The 17,617-nt window shown below is 41.8% G+C and overlaps 2 protein-coding genes across 6 annotated transcripts in view; both read left to right on the top strand.

Moving 5' to 3' along the window:
* The first annotated feature begins 2,505 nt into the window (after positions 1–2,505).
* On the top strand, positions 2,506–9,592 carry EIF3F (eukaryotic translation initiation factor 3 subunit F). Its single transcript, XM_074230353.1, has 8 exons — positions 2,506–2,864; positions 4,833–4,903; positions 5,164–5,243; positions 6,225–6,362; positions 7,155–7,246; positions 8,169–8,305; positions 8,492–8,605; positions 9,340–9,592. Exons 1-8 carry the CDS (start codon positions 2,537–2,539, stop codon positions 9,415–9,417), a joined length of 1,038 nt encoding a protein of 345 aa, XP_074086454.1. The 5' UTR covers positions 2,506–2,536; the 3' UTR covers positions 9,418–9,592.
* A 148-nt stretch (positions 9,593–9,740) lies between these two features.
* The window catches only part of LOC141518376 (solute carrier family 15 member 2-like), a 58,235-nt gene continuing 50,358 nt past the window's right edge, over positions 9,741–17,617 (top strand). For all 5 annotated transcript variants that reach the window (XR_012477176.1, XM_074230348.1, XM_074230350.1 and 2 more), the window contains exons 1-2: positions 9,741–16,133; positions 16,398–16,482. Coding sequence is in view for 4 of the 5 variants with exons in the window: in XM_074230348.1 (XP_074086449.1) it covers positions 16,080–16,133; positions 16,398–16,482 (139 nt within the window). In the remaining variant the exon portion in view is untranslated. The remainder of the gene's footprint in view (positions 16,134–16,397; positions 16,483–17,617) is intronic.

Below are 17,617 nucleotides of genomic sequence, written 5' to 3'. Positions count from 1 at the left end.
AGATGAGGAAGAATCCAAATAACCTTGGATGCATAGTTGGCATATCCTAGTCTCTTTTCTAAGTGAAAGGAACTCACTTTTGCTTACATTCACAGAACAGATATATATTAAGAACCTACTCATATATTAAGAAATAAGATTCAAAATTTACAAAATTCTTAATCCCAGAATTTGAAGTCTTTCTGGACAGAGAACAAATCTGAAGTCTTTCTAATAGAGTTCGGGGGGGGGGGTGAAAATGGTGAGGTCAATAATCCCAAACTGTTAATAATATTTATTCTTCATTTTCAATGCCATGACAAGCACATGAATTGGATGAGTGAGGGAGTACAGTGCGAAATCACCAGCCTCACTTTCTCCTCCAGAGCCATCTGGGTCCAGTGTCCAGATAGGAATCAGGTCATTAATTGGAGATGGCCCAGGATGGGAATTAAGTGTCATCCAGTTTAGACTAGGTTTAGTTTATCTGTTCCACCACATTGAAAAGTTAGGAATGATGACAGGAAACAGCCAAGCTTTCTTATCAAGCCCAGGTGTGGAGGGAATAGAAAGGGAGAAGGAATGCATAAAGATTCCTAGGATAAATTGATCAGTCCTTTGCCTAACAATAGGGTGGCAGGTTCTCTACCTTTTCCCTAATTCCCAGAACTCACTAGGGGATTGCATTGTTTTCTGTACAACTATCCTAATCTTCTGCTTACATATAATCAATTGATGGGCTAAGGCTTGTTCATTTATTTATATTGCTGGATACTCCTGTGTGGGATAAAAATCCACTTAAAAAAAATATAGAGACTCCTGAGCAAAAAAAAAAAGTTTATTTTGGCTTTTCTCAAGAAAAGGGCACTCTCCAAGTCTCACAAAGGTAGTAAAGATCAAGGAGCTGCCCCAAATTGACAGTCAAGCAAGATTACTTGGCCTAATGTGATTCCCTCCTCCTTCCTATCTTCCCTCTCTATTTATTGGTTAGTCTTCAGAGTTACATTCTACTTGTGAAAATCTACCCCAGCAACAAAGAAAAGAATGAAATGTTTTCATAAAATAGTATACCCCCCCATCCAGATGGTGAGACTAACCTTCAGAATTGTAACTATTTTATTGAAGTAATGTAACTTGTCTAGAATAGTCTACTTATCATCATCTATGAGCTTCGTTGGAATGCAAGATTTTTCTCATGGGAACAGTCTACTGTTCTCCCAGTTAAGACAGTTTTATCATGGGGCGGCTAGGTGGCACAGTGGAAAGAGTACCTGTCCTGAAGTCAGGAGTACCTGAGTTCAAATCCAGCTTCAGACACCTATTTAGTGCCTAGCTGTATGGCCTTGGGTAAGCCACTTAGACCCATTTGCCTTCCAAAATCCTAAAAAAAACAAAAACAAAAAAAAAAGTTTTATCATCAAATAGGTGACTAACTAAAAATGCAAGTTCTCACTGGAAATAGTCCACTGTTTCCCCCTCCAACAAAGTAGGGAGGGTGACTGGCTGGGAATGCAAGGTCTCTCTCCCTCTCTCTTCTAAGAATAGTCTAAGAGTAATAGTCTGTCCTTGTTTTAATGATTTTTAGCCCTGAGAGGACTTCAATAGGAATATTAACTCTTAAGAAGGAATATCCCACTCACTCCCATAGCTGATATGTCCCTGAAATCATCATTTCAAATCGTTGTCCTTTTTGAATTTCTCTTCCTTCACTTTCTGAATTGCACCCTAACTCTTCCTTGCAGATCCTCACTCCTCAGCAATGTGAATTCATTCTTACAAGGTCAAGCAGGCAAACCCCAGTGTCTCCATGTGAAGTCCATACTTGCTCTGACTCCTTCTCCCCTCTCCCAGTTAATTTTTACCAGTCAGTGAAGTCCCCCCCAGTTAATTTTTCCAATGACATGTAAAGATAATTCCTTTTTTTTGTAAGATTTTGAATTCCTAATTTTTCTCCCTTCCTCCCCCCCAAGACAGAGCAAGTGATCTGATATAGCTTATTCGTGCACAATTTCCATATTAGTCATGTTGTTAAAGAAGAATCAGAACAAACAGGGAAAAGCAGGAGAAAAAAACAAATTTAATAAAGTGAAAATAGTATGCTTTGTTGACTCCACTTCTGTATTATTTCATAGTATATAAGAGTGGGTTCTTAATATATGTCTGGTTTGTGAATGCAAGCAAAAGTTTGTGAACTTTCATCCCTTTGGGGGGAAATATTTCAATGTAAGGGTCAGATATGGGTCTTGCAGAACTCCCCACTGCTAAGCTTTGTCTGTCAAGAGAACAAGCCTATGGGGTTACATTTTGGAGACTCCCGGTCCTTTGTGCACCGGAACTTCCTGTGCGGCAGCGCAAGTTCTCGACGGAATTGAGGAGAAAACCGGAAGTTCCCGTGCCCCAGGCCCGTCCCCCATTTCCCGAGACCGACCGGTAGCCAATAAACGCCGAGAAGGAAGTTTCGCGCCTAAGGCTGGACCTATAGCGAGGCCCCCCTTCCCTAGCCCCGCCTTCCTTCTTTACTTCCGCCTCTTCTTCCTTCCTTTCACGCTTCGGCAACATGGCGGCTGTGACGGCCGCCTCGGGCTCTTCCCCGCCTCCGACCCCGGCCCCGACCCCTGCCCCGGCGTCCGCCCCGGATCCCGCGCCGGCCTCCGCCCCAGCCGCCGCTCCGGCCCCGCCGCAGGCCCAGGGGCAGGCCCCGGCGCCGGCGCCTCCTCCGGCCGCCCCGACCCCGGCGCCGGCGCCGGCCCCTCTCGGGCCTGGGCTTCCCGGGCCGTTCCCCGGAGGCCGCGTGGTCCGGCTGCACCCGGTCATCCTCGCCTCCATCGTGGACAGCTACGAGCGCCGCAACGAGGGCGCGGGCCGCGTCATCGGCACGCTGCTGGGTAAGCGGCCGGAGCCCCCCTTCGGAGCTCCCCTTCCCGAGCGCGCGCCCCCTCCCCCGGCTGCGGCCAGGGGCTCCCCGAGACGTGGCTCAGCCTGAATGGCAAAGCGCAGCGTCTGAGCCGATTAGAAGACTCAGTGTAGGTGCGGCTAGGGTGGCGCAGTGGATAGAGCACCGGCCCTGGAGTCAGGAGGACCTGGGTTCAAATGCGGACTCAGACACTTAATGATGACCTAGCTGTGTGGCCTTGGGCAAGCCACTTAACCCCATTGCCTTGCAAAAAAAAAAGACTCAGTGTAGAGGTGGGAAAAAAAGAATGGCTCCACTGATAACTGGGTTGAATCAATTTTCTTTCTTTTTTCTTGGATTTGGTTGTGTACATCTCAAGCTTATTGAGAGGAGTCTTCACACGTCTATGGCAGCTGCTTAATAAATCCTCGCTTGAATTTGGATGGCCCTATTCGAGTTTTTGACAGGTTTTTTTTTTTGTGGGATAAAATTTGAAACTTTTTGTTGAATGACTAAATCCAAAGAATAATTATTAACGAATGATTCATTGTCAAATTGGAAGCTCAAGCTCCAGGGGAGGATCTCAGAAGTTCCCCCTCTTGTCCGTGAGTTTGATTTTATTTTTCCCCCAGGGATGTAGTAAAGGCAGAGATGGCTTATTTATTAAGTTCCCTGTGTGATACAAATTTGAGGAAGACAGCATTACGTCGGTGATTTCCAAAATGGGAACCTGATCCAAGAAATTTATGATCAGTCAACTCAGTTCAAGAGTGGCCTGTGCAAGTACAATCACTCTACCTCCTCCTCTGTTCACAGGACAGTTTGGACAGGCACAGAGATACTATTGAGAAAATTCCACACACCAGTCCCTGGCCCGCCCTCATCACCTCGCAACTCTAGCAAGCTCCTGGGTGGGTGGGGGGAGGCTCTTAATTTCTCCTAGGGGATGAGCAGGTATGAATGAGTTGTGACAGCTCACAGGTCTCAATGTATTGTCTTTACCCCTAAACCCATCCCTCTTCCAAATTACTATTACTGTCACACAGATACCACTATCTGTCCAGTTATCAATATCTCAGTGTCGTCTTCAGCCTCATCCCTTTATTCAGGTAGTTGCCATATCTTGTCACTTTTATTTCCACATCCTCCCAGCCACCACCTTTAAACTAATGCAATAGCCTAATTGGCCACCCTGCTTTATCCCTTTTCTCTCTGATCCTTCTTTCATATGACTTTTTCTTTTTGCAAGGCAGTGGGGTTAAGTGGCTACCCAAGGCCACACAGCTAAGTAATTATTAAGTGTCTGAGGTCAAATTTGAATTCAGTTCCTCCTGACTCCAGGGCCAGCACTCTTTATCTACTGCGCCACCTAGCCACCCCAGAAATAAATTCTTGAAAAAGTTTCACAATCATTTGAAAGCTGTTGTAATAAGCAGTGGAGTCAAGATCCAGAAAAATCTGAATAGGAGTTTCACCCACTTATTCATTAAACTGCCCCCTTCAGTAGGGTACAGTTCTGCAAGAATTGAAGCACCTTCAGTTTGGATAACTTGCTTCCATAACTGCTGATTCTTTTAACATGATACCTTAAGTACTTATTTGTTCTGTGATCCTAGGCAGTTGATTAACTTTTCTCAGCTTCAGTTTTTCATCTCTAAATTGAGATAATAATAGCTCCTTTTCAAGGGCTATGAGAATAAAATGAGATAGCCTAAGTAAAGGACCTTAAAATGCCTTGTAAAACTAGTGATTTTTATTTTGGCTTCCTCTTCTCAAATAGACCATAAACTCCTTGGGGCCAGGATAATGATTCATGATCCTTCCCCCTCCTGATACTTAACATAGTGTAGCAGATGCTCCATTGATCCTTTGCCCCATGGAGATGAAGTCTGTGGACATCTGCATAATAGGCCTTTTAAATAATTGTTTTGACATGTTGCTGTTTTTATTTCTCTTGTAGGAACAGTTGACAAACACTCAGTAGAAGTCACCAACTGCTTTTCAGTACCACATAATGAGTCTGAGGATGAGGTGAGTGGGTGTTTTGGAAGTATTGTGTACGAGAGATTGTCTGGTCTTTAACCAGGATGCCCACAGGAAGCTGGTACCTTTACCTTCCCTGTAACAGGACACAAGATTAGAACTGCTAGAATTTTAGTCATGAATCCAATATTACCATGTATGGAATAAAGATTATCTCAATGTCCTTTATTCTCCTGTCTTCCAAGTTTCATCATCCAGGGATCAGTTGCTTGAATTTATGTTCATGAATTTTATGTTCTCCTCTATAGGTTGCTGTGGACATGGAATTTGCTAAGAATATGTATGAATTACACAAGAAAGTCTCTCCAAATGAGCTTATTCTGGGCTGGTAAGTGAGGCCAGACAACTTTGGTGGGTTATAGCTTTTGATATTTTCCTCATTTGAAATCAAAAGTATACATTTTTATAATATTCATTTAAAAGTAAAAAACTCATTACATGTTAACTTTATGAAAAATGGTTTTTCTTAAACAAAAAACTTAGAAGAGTAGCATTTTTACTTTTTTTTAGTAAATTTCTTTAATACAGACTTAATAGAAAATTTTTGAATTTTTCATATCTACTTTTGCATTCAGTGTCTTATGGTATATTGTTTTGGATATGAAGAAAAGCCAGTTGTGCCAAGATAAGTTGTAGGGAAAGGGGAGAGTATTTTCATAAGCAAATAATGTCTTAGTAGCATTATAAAAATACTCTTGACTTGTCAGACCTCCTGAAGTCTCAATAACCTCCCAAAGTTCTGTGGATTCCACTTTGAGAGTTCCTTTGAAATACTAATGATTGTGTAGGTAAGAGTCATCTCTCATCCAGCCTGTCCTCACAGAACCTCCAACTTGGAATGGTTCTAGTTTCTTTGTATCATTGAGGGTAGGTTCTGTTTGGGCACAGTTGTGGAAGAGGCTGGCAAAATTGGACTGAAGATGAATGGTGTTAAACACAAAATGAACTTTAGACATATCTGGAAATACCAACAGGTCAAGAGAATCTAGTTACTTTAGAGTTTCTCAATGGTGGCCACAGCAGAGATAAAATTCCACTGGAGGATTAGCAAAACAAAAGTTATACTGCACGTCTATGCTCAGTATCCATTCTTTAAAAAGGATTATTTCCTACCTTTTTGGCCTTAGGCCAGTCACTTGATTTCTCTCTGCAAGTTGTTCCTCCATAGATTTCAGGGTGGGCAGCTGAAGTTCCTTCCAACCCTCAGTATGTTTTTGGTTTTTTAATTATATTTATCCCCTAGTGTCTGGCCCATCACAGGTGCCACATGCGCTTGTTGAATTATTCAGTCTTGTCTTGTGTTTTCTAGGTATGCCACAGGCCATGACATCACAGAACACTCGGTGCTGATTCACGAGTATTACAGCCGGGAGGCCCATAGCCCCATTCATCTCACAGTGGACACCAGCCTCCAGAATGGACGAATGAGCATCAAAGCCTATGTCAGGTGTGATCCGTGGAAGGATGATAGTCCTGACAACGTACTATTAAACGATGACCACAGGCATAGACAGTATGCATCAGCTGGACGAGCATGCATCTGCTCTTTAACTTGCTCACACAGTTGTTGGCAGAGCCACATGGGTTCTTGATCCTTCTGGCCATTGAAATCTGCTCCCCAGATTTAACAAACAGCTTCTTGAATGAGTGTACTAAGCACTATGCTAAATGCTGAAAATACAAATAGGCAAAGCCAGACAGCCTTGGGTCTAGGAGCTCCCACCTTGAGATGGAGGGAAAGGACAGGTTAAATGACAGCTCCCAGGGTTGTAGAGGGCATGGAGCAGGACAGAAAATAAGGTCTGCTGGTGATGAGTCCCAGCTCATCCTAGTTTGAGCAGATGTATTACTTTACATTTGGGCATCCTAGAAACTAGTGAAGGCTAAAAGGAAAGAGATGGGGAAGATATACTTCCTTGCCCTGCCCAGGAAGATCATGAATGACTGTACATATCAACATAGTCTCAAAGGGAAGATCATTGCTACCAAAAATCGTTATAACAGGTTTGGTGTGTTAAAACAAGTCCAAAAACTTCTTTGAGTCTTGGCAGGGAAAGCTTGACTGCTACTGCAGGCTTGCTTAAACCTTGATGCCATTCCTACCCCAACTTCTCCATTACTCTGGTGTTGCTGGTTGCCCCAGGATCATATTGTAGTTGTGGGAACCCCTATCCAGAGTCTACTTGATTGAACTCAGTTCAGTGGGTATATTGAAAATATTGATATTTTCTCTTCCCAGTGCTTCCATGGGTGTTCCTGGAAAAACAATGGGTGTGATGTTCACTCCACTGACAGTGAAATATGTCTATTATGATACTGAGCGAATTGGAAGTGAGTAACTTTCCTTCTCTCTCCCTGTAGAGCCCTTGAGTGTGTGGACACAGGGTTTGTAACAGACCCAGACATTCGATCTGGCTGTGCCTTTCTGTGGTGTGTCAGTGGAACCTTGAGCTGACCACCCAGCATTATTGGGGATTGTTGTCTGATGTACTAGAGAATGCATTGGCAGCTGTTTCCTTGAATAAGAACCACAGTGGCTCCATCTAAACCAAGGGGCAGTAGTAATCAATTTGTTGTTGTGCTTCTTGGTGTGGGGTAGTGAATTCTGCATATGGCTATGTCCCAAAAGGGCTAAAAGATTGGTCACCCCTGATCTAAATCTGAGTAGACAGCCCCTGAGTAAAGCATCTGTGTTGTAATTTCATGTATTTGGCAGTTCTGCTGCAGCTATTCCATTATTGTGGAAGTAGACTATGCTGAAGGGAAAAGCTTTCTGACACCAAACTCTACTGAGAAGCCTTTGTGTCCCTATTTTTTCCTCTTTAATTTAGTCTTCCTCACTTTATCCTTTCCTTAACATTCCCTAACTGTGATCCTCCTTTAGATCACACTAAAGGAATAGAAATATAAACCAGTCAGACATAAGTGCTGAGCATATCTGGGCTTGTTTGTCTAGTTAGCAGTTGACTCCCCACTAGTTTGGGGTGGTTGACTGTCAGAGGGAGGTAGAAGGCAGTGAGCCCTCTTTGCTTTTGTCCTCATTGGCCTTTCTGTTGCCCTCTGTCCTCCTTTTCTAGTCTTTGAGTTTTGCAATTAACTGTATGTTTTCATGGAGGCTGGATTTCTGTGCTATTTTCCTGTAGGACATTGTGAGGGACCTAGCTGGAAGGACAAGTAGAAAAGCCTTTTAGGACTTTTAGTAGCCACAGAGGTGACCATATCTAGGTCAACATTTCCTTCCCCCAACGCACAGTTGACCTGATTATGAAGACATGTTTCAGCCCCAACCGTGTGATTGGCCTTTCAAGTGATCTACAACAAGTTGGTGGAGCATCAGCTCGGATACAGGATGCTCTCAGCACAGTGTTGCAATACGCTGAGGATGTGCTGGTAAGGAGGAGAGGACAAAATGCATGGTGAAGTTGGGAGGCAGATCCCAGGAGAGTAGCGTGGGTAGGAGAGGGCGGTGGGGGGCAGCCAGGGTGAAGGAGACCAGACCCTCTGAGTTATTCCTGCTTTTCATAGTTAAAAAACTACATGTTTTCTGTTATAATGAAATCTCATTTTGGTATGCAGTCTGGGAAAGTGTCAGCTGACAACACTGTGGGCCGCTTCCTGATGGGCCTGGTTAACCAAGTTCCCAAAATTGCCCCTGAGGACTTCGAGACCATGCTGAACAGTAACATCAATGTAAGAGCATCCCTAAGTCTTGTGAACTACCTGTCCTTAGTCACATTGGAAGGGATGTTTCTAATGGGCCAGAGGTGGTTGCTTAAGGAGTGACAATGAGAATAGCTTCTGCCACCCTTGAGGATGCAGGGTAAAGAGTAAAGTCCTGAACCAACCCTATAAGCCAAAATAAGACTTCAGACCTTTAAACACAATATGAAATATGACTGTCCTTAATTAAGTCTCCTTTCTGTTCTCAGACCATTAGGATAGCTAAGAAAGCAGTTTATCAAGGCAGGCAATTAGGGTCCAAAGAAGGTGGTGTGACTTTGGAAACATTCGTATTTTTTTATAATTTTATTTTTTTAAGGCAATGGGATTAAGGGATTTGCCTAAGGTCATACAATCAGGTAATTCTTAATTGCCTGAGGTCGGATTTGAACTCAGGTCCTCCTGACTCCATAGTGTTCTGTCCACTCTACCATCTAGCTACCCCAACATTCCTATTATTAACCTTAATCAATGTCATTGAATGTTTCCAGTCCCATGAGCTGAACCAGAAGCTGATTCTCTTGGTCCAGATTATTCTTCATTCAGTCCCTTTGGCTCCTTCCCCACCAGAGAGTGCTTCTTAGCCCAGCTCCCCCTCATCATCTCACATGCACAGTGGTTAATGCACATCATTTCATAAAGAATATATTTGCGCCCTGTTTGCTTTTTTTCTTCCTTCTAATTACATTGTCTTTCCTCACTAGGACCTGTTGATGGTGACGTATCTTGCCAACCTAACCCAGTCACAAATTGCTCTCAATGAGAAACTTGTGAGCCTGTGAGGAAAGTCAATGAGCAGCTACAGCCAGCAACTCTACCTTGTGTGGGTCTCCCTGGGCCCAACATGTGAGGTAGAGCAGAAGAAAAGTGGATTCTTCTTTAATTATCATCTTTAAGTGACCTGTTTCTGTAGATGAGCTGTTTATAACTCCAAATAAACCACAGACATCCCTTTTCCCCCTGGGTAAGGGATTGATTTTGACCTTTCCCTTGGGGGAGGGAGATACTAACTTAGAGACTGTCTTAAAATCAAGTTGGAGTACTTTTGGAAGTATTGAGCAAAGAAGGATTTTCTGGACCCTGGGAAGCTCTTCAAAATCCTGATCTCCCCCTGCTGGGGAAGTCATATCTCTTCCTCCCATCCCCTACCCCCACCCCAAACCATGTTCAGCCAACATCATTTAGTTGAGGGCTGAGTTGGTCTGCCAAAGCAGCCTGTTAATATCATTGCCTCGTTGATGTTATAGAGATGAGTAAAATCAGAGAACCACAGCAATCTTTCCACTTCTGATTCTCCTGCCACTGGTAGGATCCATTGCCACATATATGCTACCTCCTTGCCTTTGACCGCATTCTTATCCATCCTTCAGGACAAGTAAGGAAGATTAGACAATACTGGCGACACTGATCTCTTAAATCAGCTTCCCAACCTTATTTTTAAGATGAGCAAACAGAGGCTGAATGAATCATCCAAGGGTCTCACAGGTCATAAGTGTACCTTTCCTTGTATTTGTTGCTGAAGGTTTGTCCCTGTTAACTCCTTGGAGATCTTCTTATGTAGACTAGGAAATCTCTGCTTCAATCAGAGGCTTCCTTTTCTTTTTTCTTTTTGGGTCTTAGCGACCATTAAGTAACAATAGTGTTTTTCAGAAAAGGTCTTTATAAAGCGTGTTCTTCCTGAGCAGATCCTGCCCACCTACACCAAGCATGTATTAACTAACTTCTTTATATAAAGCGTTGTGGTGGGTGTTGAGTGAATTAGATGAAATTCCTTTAAGTTCTCACTGTTTACAAAGGCACTCTCCTAGATGCTAGGGACACAAAAGCAGAAACAAAACCATTGATGTACATAAAGAATCATTTTAAAAAACATTATGCCAAGACCAGGCTTGTGATTCTGGCACTTGCTGTTCTCTAACATTTCACAAGCTAGTTCCAGAGTTGAGGTTTTTCAGGGTCTCAGATCTAGACCAGCAGTATACTTGTACATGAAGTATCTAATACTGAAGTGAGATGGAAGTCTGCAGTAGATGCTGAGAGAGAAGGAAAGTTCAGATGGTTGTGTCCTCTCCCGTTCCTTGGGCATATATTTCATTTCTGTTGGAGAGAGGGAAGATAAGGAATTCTACAAGCTTGTGAACCATGTGCATGGAATAGACCCCCCCCCCAAAAAAAGACATCAATAGAACTTAGTGTCCAGATGACACTTAGTACATATTGTAATGTATAATGTAGTAAGTATGTAGAGTTAAACCTTAAAGGATCAATAGTATTGGGCAAAAAAAAAGTTACATTGGTGGCAAGATATGGAGAGGGCAGCTAGGTGGCACAGTGGATAGAGCACTGGCTCTGGAGTCAGGAGTACCTAGGTTCAAATCCGGTCTCAGACACTTAATAATTACCTAGTTGTGTGGTCTTGGGCAAGCCACTTAACCCCATTTGCCTTGCAAAAACCTTAAAATAAAAGGATCATGGAGGGAATTAGAATTGTAATAGGTCTCTTAAGATTGTCTTACTTAAACCTTACTATGGAAAGGAATTTAGTCCATCATAAAGAAGCCTATTCAATCTAGTTAAAATTATTAACAAATACAGGTAATCTGATCTTTTAGAAATAATTTTAGTAAATTTTATGTTAAATGGTAGCAGTTATATTGAAATCCTAGGTCCACCATTAACTACATTTTAACTTTGGGCAGAACCTTCCTCTTTTGGCACCAATTTCCTCACATGTAAAATGAAGGGGACACTCAGTGACCTCTGGGCCTTTTCAACTCTAATCCTGTAAATGTCTACAAGTGCGTAAAGCACTGTCCTAACCTCCAAATAAAAATGCAATGATGGCTGATTCCTGTCCCCAAGGAGCTTAAAAATCTAGTTGGGGATTCTCTCATAAAAATTCTAACAATTGAGAGGTTGGAGAGTTGTGATTCTAACTGGTCTCTGAAATATAGGATTATTGGGAGCATAGGAAAGATCCTACAGGATTGAATGGAGATGAGCAAATATCCTGGTTTTCAAAAAGGGTGAATCTGAGATACCGTTGAGTTTGAGGTTCATAGTTGTTTTAGGGTGAACAGGGCAATCAAGGATTTAAATTGAGGGGATTTTTTTTAGTTTCCAGCTCCCTTATTTTAGATAGAAAAACAGCCCCAGAAAGAGCAAATGACACAAAATTTGAAGGAAATGTGTGCCTCTGAAAACAAGGCCTGCTATGTGATTGACAGCACGAAAGTTCTCTTAAATTTATACCTGAATTTCAGAAAGATATTTGACAATCAGGATATTCTTGTGAACAAAAGAGAATTCTGAACTCTGCTATGGTGAGCTGGTTTTAGAATTGGATAAGTTGGACCTGGGGCTTTTGGAATAATGGAATCTACTTGTTTGTCACCTTTTTTTTCTCTGATCTTTTGAAGGTTTATTTGGTTTTGGAGTTTAGAAGATCTGAGTTTAAATCATTTACTAGCTTAAGCAAGTCTTTTCTACCTTAGCTTCTCACCTCTTACAAGCAGAAAAAATGTTTACCTCCTTTAAGTTTTTATTCTAAGATCTGGTGGTCTGAGAAAGCTCCTGGTTCTCATATGCATCTTTATTATTTGAGGACCAGCCTAGTTTAATCAGAGAGGCTTGTCACCAGATTGGAAATATTAAAGTATAAAAATGGCCTGCATATGTGACAGGATTATGAAGATTAAATGGAAGATGAATTTTAAGTACATTTAAAATGTAACCATTGTTTCCTTCTATCTAGTATCTCTGCATTGTCCTGATTCAAGTGTCCAACTACTAAAGGAATTTTTGCCTATTTCTGAGACTTTAAAGCATGGGTAATTTTTTATGACCTCAGGAATTTGTCCAAATTATTCTCAGAGTTAGATTGCTGTTGTAAAGCTGGTACTCTAGTGGATCTCTTAGTCTCCTTGACTTGATCTTTTTCCCACCTGCCCATCCCAATAGACTACAGAACATTCATGCAGGATGCTTTAGGTGTTTACATTGTGTGGAGGAGACTAGTGGAATGCCATCTCTCTGTTGTCCTTTATTCCATGACCAGCCCACCTTTATTTTCGGTCATACATTTCCCTGATGAAATCTTATAGTCTTCATTGGTTCTTTGTTTCAGCCTTCTCCCATTGACCATGAAGTCATCTCCCATTGCCCTCAGTGATTCATTTTGGGTCCTTCTTGACTGTTCTAAGTTCTCTTAACCATCCAATACTACTAGTAGAATATTCTTAAAAAGATGGACCATTGTTCCTAAAAGAAGTTTGGGGTCATTGCATTTTTCTGAAGGCCATTGAACCTCTTATGCTTCTTCCAGATGCAGATGGCCAATCTTCTCAAATTAGACCCAATTGTCAGTCCAGTTTGTAGGCAGTACCCATTCTTCTCATCTGCTTTTGGGCTATGACATCTCTTCCAGAAGGTTGAGCAGTATTTTAAGACTTAGTGCTATGAGCAATGTACCTATACAGACAGGAGTATGCAGAATTTTACCATCCATTAAGAATCCCTTGTGAACAAATTCTATTTTGTCCTCAAGAATATCCTGATTCTGTGTGAATTCTACTGAATTATCCACCCCTTTGATGAGGATACATGATGCTGATAGGAATACAATCTAGAGAACCTAGAGATAGGGCAGAGGAAAGGAATAATCACTCTTATCTAGCACATCTGAAAAGTGCCGTCAGTAGTCTCCTTTAGGCTTATGATGACTCTGTGATCTAACATGAGAAAAGGGTCTCAGAATTGTGACATTCCCAAAGTGAGTTAGGATTTAAATATGGTTCTTTTAACTTGGGCCTGGTATTCTAGCCACCAGGATGCCAGGCTACTTTTCAAGTATTCTTTCCTCACTTCTGCACTAGCCATTTCATTTAGGCAAGAAGCTGCATCTTCATGTGGGTCCTATTTTCATAGCCCTGAAGGTCCTCATTGTCTCTTAAAAAGGTGCTTAGCATGGTGGCTCCTACACTAGCATCACTTCACTTTATTTGAGAGCTACTTTACATACATCATTCTACTGGAGCCTCGGAACAGCCCTTGGGAGCAGGGCACTTCCCCATCTACCCTTGAGAAACAAACTGAGGAGGTAGGTGGCTTGGTGTATCCTAAGTATAACACGTGAGATTGGAGCCCAAGTCTTGTTAGCAATAAGTCCAACCCTCCACTACCAGGCTGCTTTGTTTGGGAATAAAAGCATAGAGGATGTTGGACAAAGCCTCTGACCAGTAGCCTTCAACCAGGAGGCAGTCCTTAAGGAACCCTTGTAGATTCTGGTCCAGGGAATGAAAAAGCTATTTTAGGGGAAGTCTAGCCAGTGATCCCATGACCTTTCTAGTCTTACTCCCAGTTCCTTCCCTGGACCCCATCATTCAGCCAAACTGGCCTGTTCACTACTTACCTTCTCCAACTCACCTTCAAGATGCAGTTTTATGAAGTCTTCCCTTATTGGACACAAGTATCGGGCATGATCTGTCCCTCTAGAATTTCAGTGGCATGTTGTGTTTCCTATGGCAGGAAAACTTGTCGTCCATCATAGGATCTTCCTTTAGTGCTCAGGGGCTAGCCATAGTGCCCTCCAAGGCAGAGGCATAAGACTGGTCAGTTTAGAGATGAGTGAAAGCTGCCAGAGACGAGACCATATGATGCCATTCTAATGATACAGGTGGCTTGACCTTTTGGCTGGCAGAGGCAACAACTATCATGGACAAGGACTGAAGCCAAAGCTGGTGCCCTAGAATTTAAGCCTTGAAAGGACCAGTAGCCAACCAAGATACAAGCCTCTGGGGAGGGTGGTGGGGAAGGGCCCAAAGCATATTTTTTTTAGGCAGGAAGGATGTGTTGAACCAATCACTTCTGATCAATCTTCAAAAAAGCATCAGCTCCCAGGCTGAGCACAACATGACCCAAAATAATAATGGTAAAGAGTCACAACCACTGCAATTCCCTTGACACTCGCCAAGGAAGGGCAACCGAAAGAACACATACCACGTTGTCAATTCAAACTGTTTAATTAGGTCCACTATTGCAGAAAGGGGTAGACAAATTCTTATGTGCTTTGTTAGTTATTTTTCTAAGTCTTACTCAGAGTTGTACAAAAGGGGAATTGATTACCTTCAGAAGTAGTGGGCTCTCCCCTCCCTAGAAGTCTTCAGATTAGTGAATGGACACTTATCAGATGTGTTATTGTAGGGATTCTCTAGCAGACAATTTGAGGGCAGTCCTCCTTTTACACATTTACAACTTCTCTGACCAACAAAAGGGTCAATTTTTAGGGATGGTAGTTGTGAAATGGAGATAAAGTAGGACAAATGTGAGGTCAATGCTATAAATCACCATTCTAATTCAAAAGTTTTCTAAAAATAGAGGCATAATCTAAGGAAAACCGTATAAATATGGCTTTTTTTTTTTTTTTTTTAGTTTTTGCAAGGCAATGGGGTTAAGTGGCTTGCCCAAGGCCACACAGCTAGATAATTATTAAGTGTCTGAGGTCAGATTTGAACTCAAGTACTCCTGACTCCAGGACCGGTGCTCTATCCACTGCATCACCTAGCCACCCCAGAAATGCGGCTTTTTAACAAAAAACAAAAACCATGAGCTACTCTGGCATGGAAAGCGATGTTTCCCTTCATTTGGCACATCTCATTGTTACTTGCAGCTTAGATGTTATTTCTGATTTCCAAGAGAACACTTTGGCAATAGATTTTGACTTCCACACAACTCCAGGAGCAAAAACCTTTGTGCATAAAAGCCTCTAAAGACTGGCACAAGAGATAGAGCCCCTGCTCAAGTGGCTTAAAGTCAACTTTATATACACAAGAGAATAACAAGACAGTTTTGACTACGATGTGGGGAAATTAAACTGAAGTAGGTGGAAAAAGCTACACAGAAGAGTTATAGGTGTTTGGCTGAGCTTTCTTAAAGGATGGACAGGATTTAGATAGTGATTGGGAGAAAGCATTTGGATTGTGGGAAAAGTGAGGAAAAGTGTCCCTGATATTGGGAGAAATGGAAGAAACTAAAGGAAATCTATGTCCCAAAGCAGTGGAAGTTAGAGTTCAATAGCTAGAATGGGACTGGGATTTGAAGGCTGAGAGCTTTCACCTGAAAGTGGGAAAGGGATGGTTATAAGTTCCTCAGTAGAGCAGTGATATGATACAGGAAGATTAATACAATAGTGTTCAGATTCAGTTGGGTAGGGGAGAGAGTATAGGTAGCACTATTGACAGTTATTAGAATTATTTCTTTGAAGTCAACACTACTTGTCCTTACTCAGCTAGAATGAGAAGAATAAAATACAAGATGAAGGTATGAGAACTAGAGACCAACATACTACCTAGCCAAGATGGAGGGAATGACCCCTAGAACTTTACCTGGATTCCATGACCTCTGGAGGTCAGGGTTCTATTGAAGGTCGTTGGGAGTTATAACTAAAATGGAAATTTCATGTGATGAGAAATGTAAAGATGATGACTTATTAAAGCTCAAGGTATGATGGATTTCCCACCTTGCAGTAAGGTTCCCATTCCCATGACCATCCCCCAACTACCCTCCCAGGTCTTTACCCCAGACCAACATCTTAAACCATATTTCCCATTACAAATTTTACCAGCTCCCCAAATTGTTCTCCTTATTTCATTCTTCTAAATTATGCAACCTACCCCAACCCCTGAATATCCCTTCTCCAAATCATTCTCCCTGAACTGACTCCAAGCATATTTTTCATCTCTCATTGAAACCTTGGTCCCCACAGAAGACCAGAAATAAGTATCCAGTATCTGTGGTAATCATGCTGATCCTAAAGTGGATAGAAGGTGTCAGTTTTAGTGGAATACATGGTATGTACTGCCCAACTCCACTTCTCCTACCAAGACTTATCTCTAAATCCTGAAGCAAGCTCTAAGATTATATTATTCTAAATTGTCCTTGCACCATTAAGCTGTTATCTCCTTAACAATCCTTTCTAGATGTCTTTAAATACAAATGGATCCCATAAATTAATCAGCAATCCTTAATGATAAAGGAAAGTAGTAGTCCCACTTGGATTCTAGTCCACTTTACTTGGTGCACCCAATTTTGTCCCCACCCCCATAACTCTCTACCTGTTAAGGAATCTCATTGTCTTCCTACTTCCCCAATTCTTTTTTTTTCTCTGTGCTTTCTAAAAACCATAAAAAGTGTTGTTGGACCCATTGCATGGTCTTAGTTTTATCAATAAATTGAATTTGCTCAGTCCTTTAAAGCTCAGTTTACTGTAATTTCAATCCCAACACACCTAGTAACCAATTCTCCTTTAGTGGGTTCCAGAATAGAATTTCCACCTTTGATGAGTTGTCCACATTGGATGAAATTATCACTAAGGCAAATCAAGAAGTGATTAGGTATTCTCATTTTTTCTTTATACTTCATTTTATTTTCCCCCAATTACATGTTAAAAACAAGTTTTACCATTCATCTTTTAAACTTTGAATTCCCAAATTCTCTCTCTTCTTCCCAACCCACTCCCCCTCATTGAAAAGCAAGTTATATGGTAAGTGTTAAAAATGTGTAGTCATACAAAACAATATCATAATAATCATGATGTGAAAGAAAACAGGAACCCCCCCCCCCAAAAGAGGAACCTCAAGAAAAATAAGGTTAAAAAAAAGTATGCTTTAATCTGTAGTCAGACACCATCAGACATCCATCATTTGGGGATGATAGTATTCATTATCATAGGTCCCTCAGAGATGTCTTGGGTCACAGCATTGCTGGGAAAAGGAAAGTCCTTTACAGCTGATCATCCTGCAATATTGCTGTTATTTTGAATATCACACATTTCCCATAGTATCTGTTCATGTGAGTCTTTCCAAGTTTTGCTAAAACATCCTGATCATCATTTCTTATATTAGGACATTATTTCATCCATTTCCCCAATTGATGAGTATCCCCCAATTTCCAGTTTATTTTACCACCTAGAAAAGAGCTGCTATA

The sequence above is a fragment of the Macrotis lagotis genome, chromosome 3 (genome assembly GCF_037893015.1).
Source record: "Macrotis lagotis isolate mMagLag1 chromosome 3, bilby.v1.9.chrom.fasta, whole genome shotgun sequence".
Taxonomy (NCBI): Eukaryota; Metazoa; Chordata; class Mammalia; order Peramelemorphia; family Peramelidae; genus Macrotis; species Macrotis lagotis.
The sequence above is the reverse complement of the archived record's forward strand: the minus strand, read 5'-3'. Positions and strand labels throughout refer to the sequence as shown.

Excerpts from the sequence above, each read along its gene's own strand:
- EIF3F (XM_074230353.1), top strand. The coding sequence starts at position 2,537 with ATGGCGGCTGTGACGGCCGCCTCGGGCTCTTCCCCGCCTCCGACCCCG. Across the intron at positions 8,306-8,491 it reads AATACGCTGAGGATGTGCTG|TCTGGGAAAGTGTCAGCTGA; the intron begins GTAAGGAGGAGA and ends TTTGGTATGCAG. Across the intron at positions 8,606-9,339 it reads TGCTGAACAGTAACATCAAT|GACCTGTTGATGGTGACGTA; the intron begins GTAAGAGCATCC and ends TTTCCTCACTAG.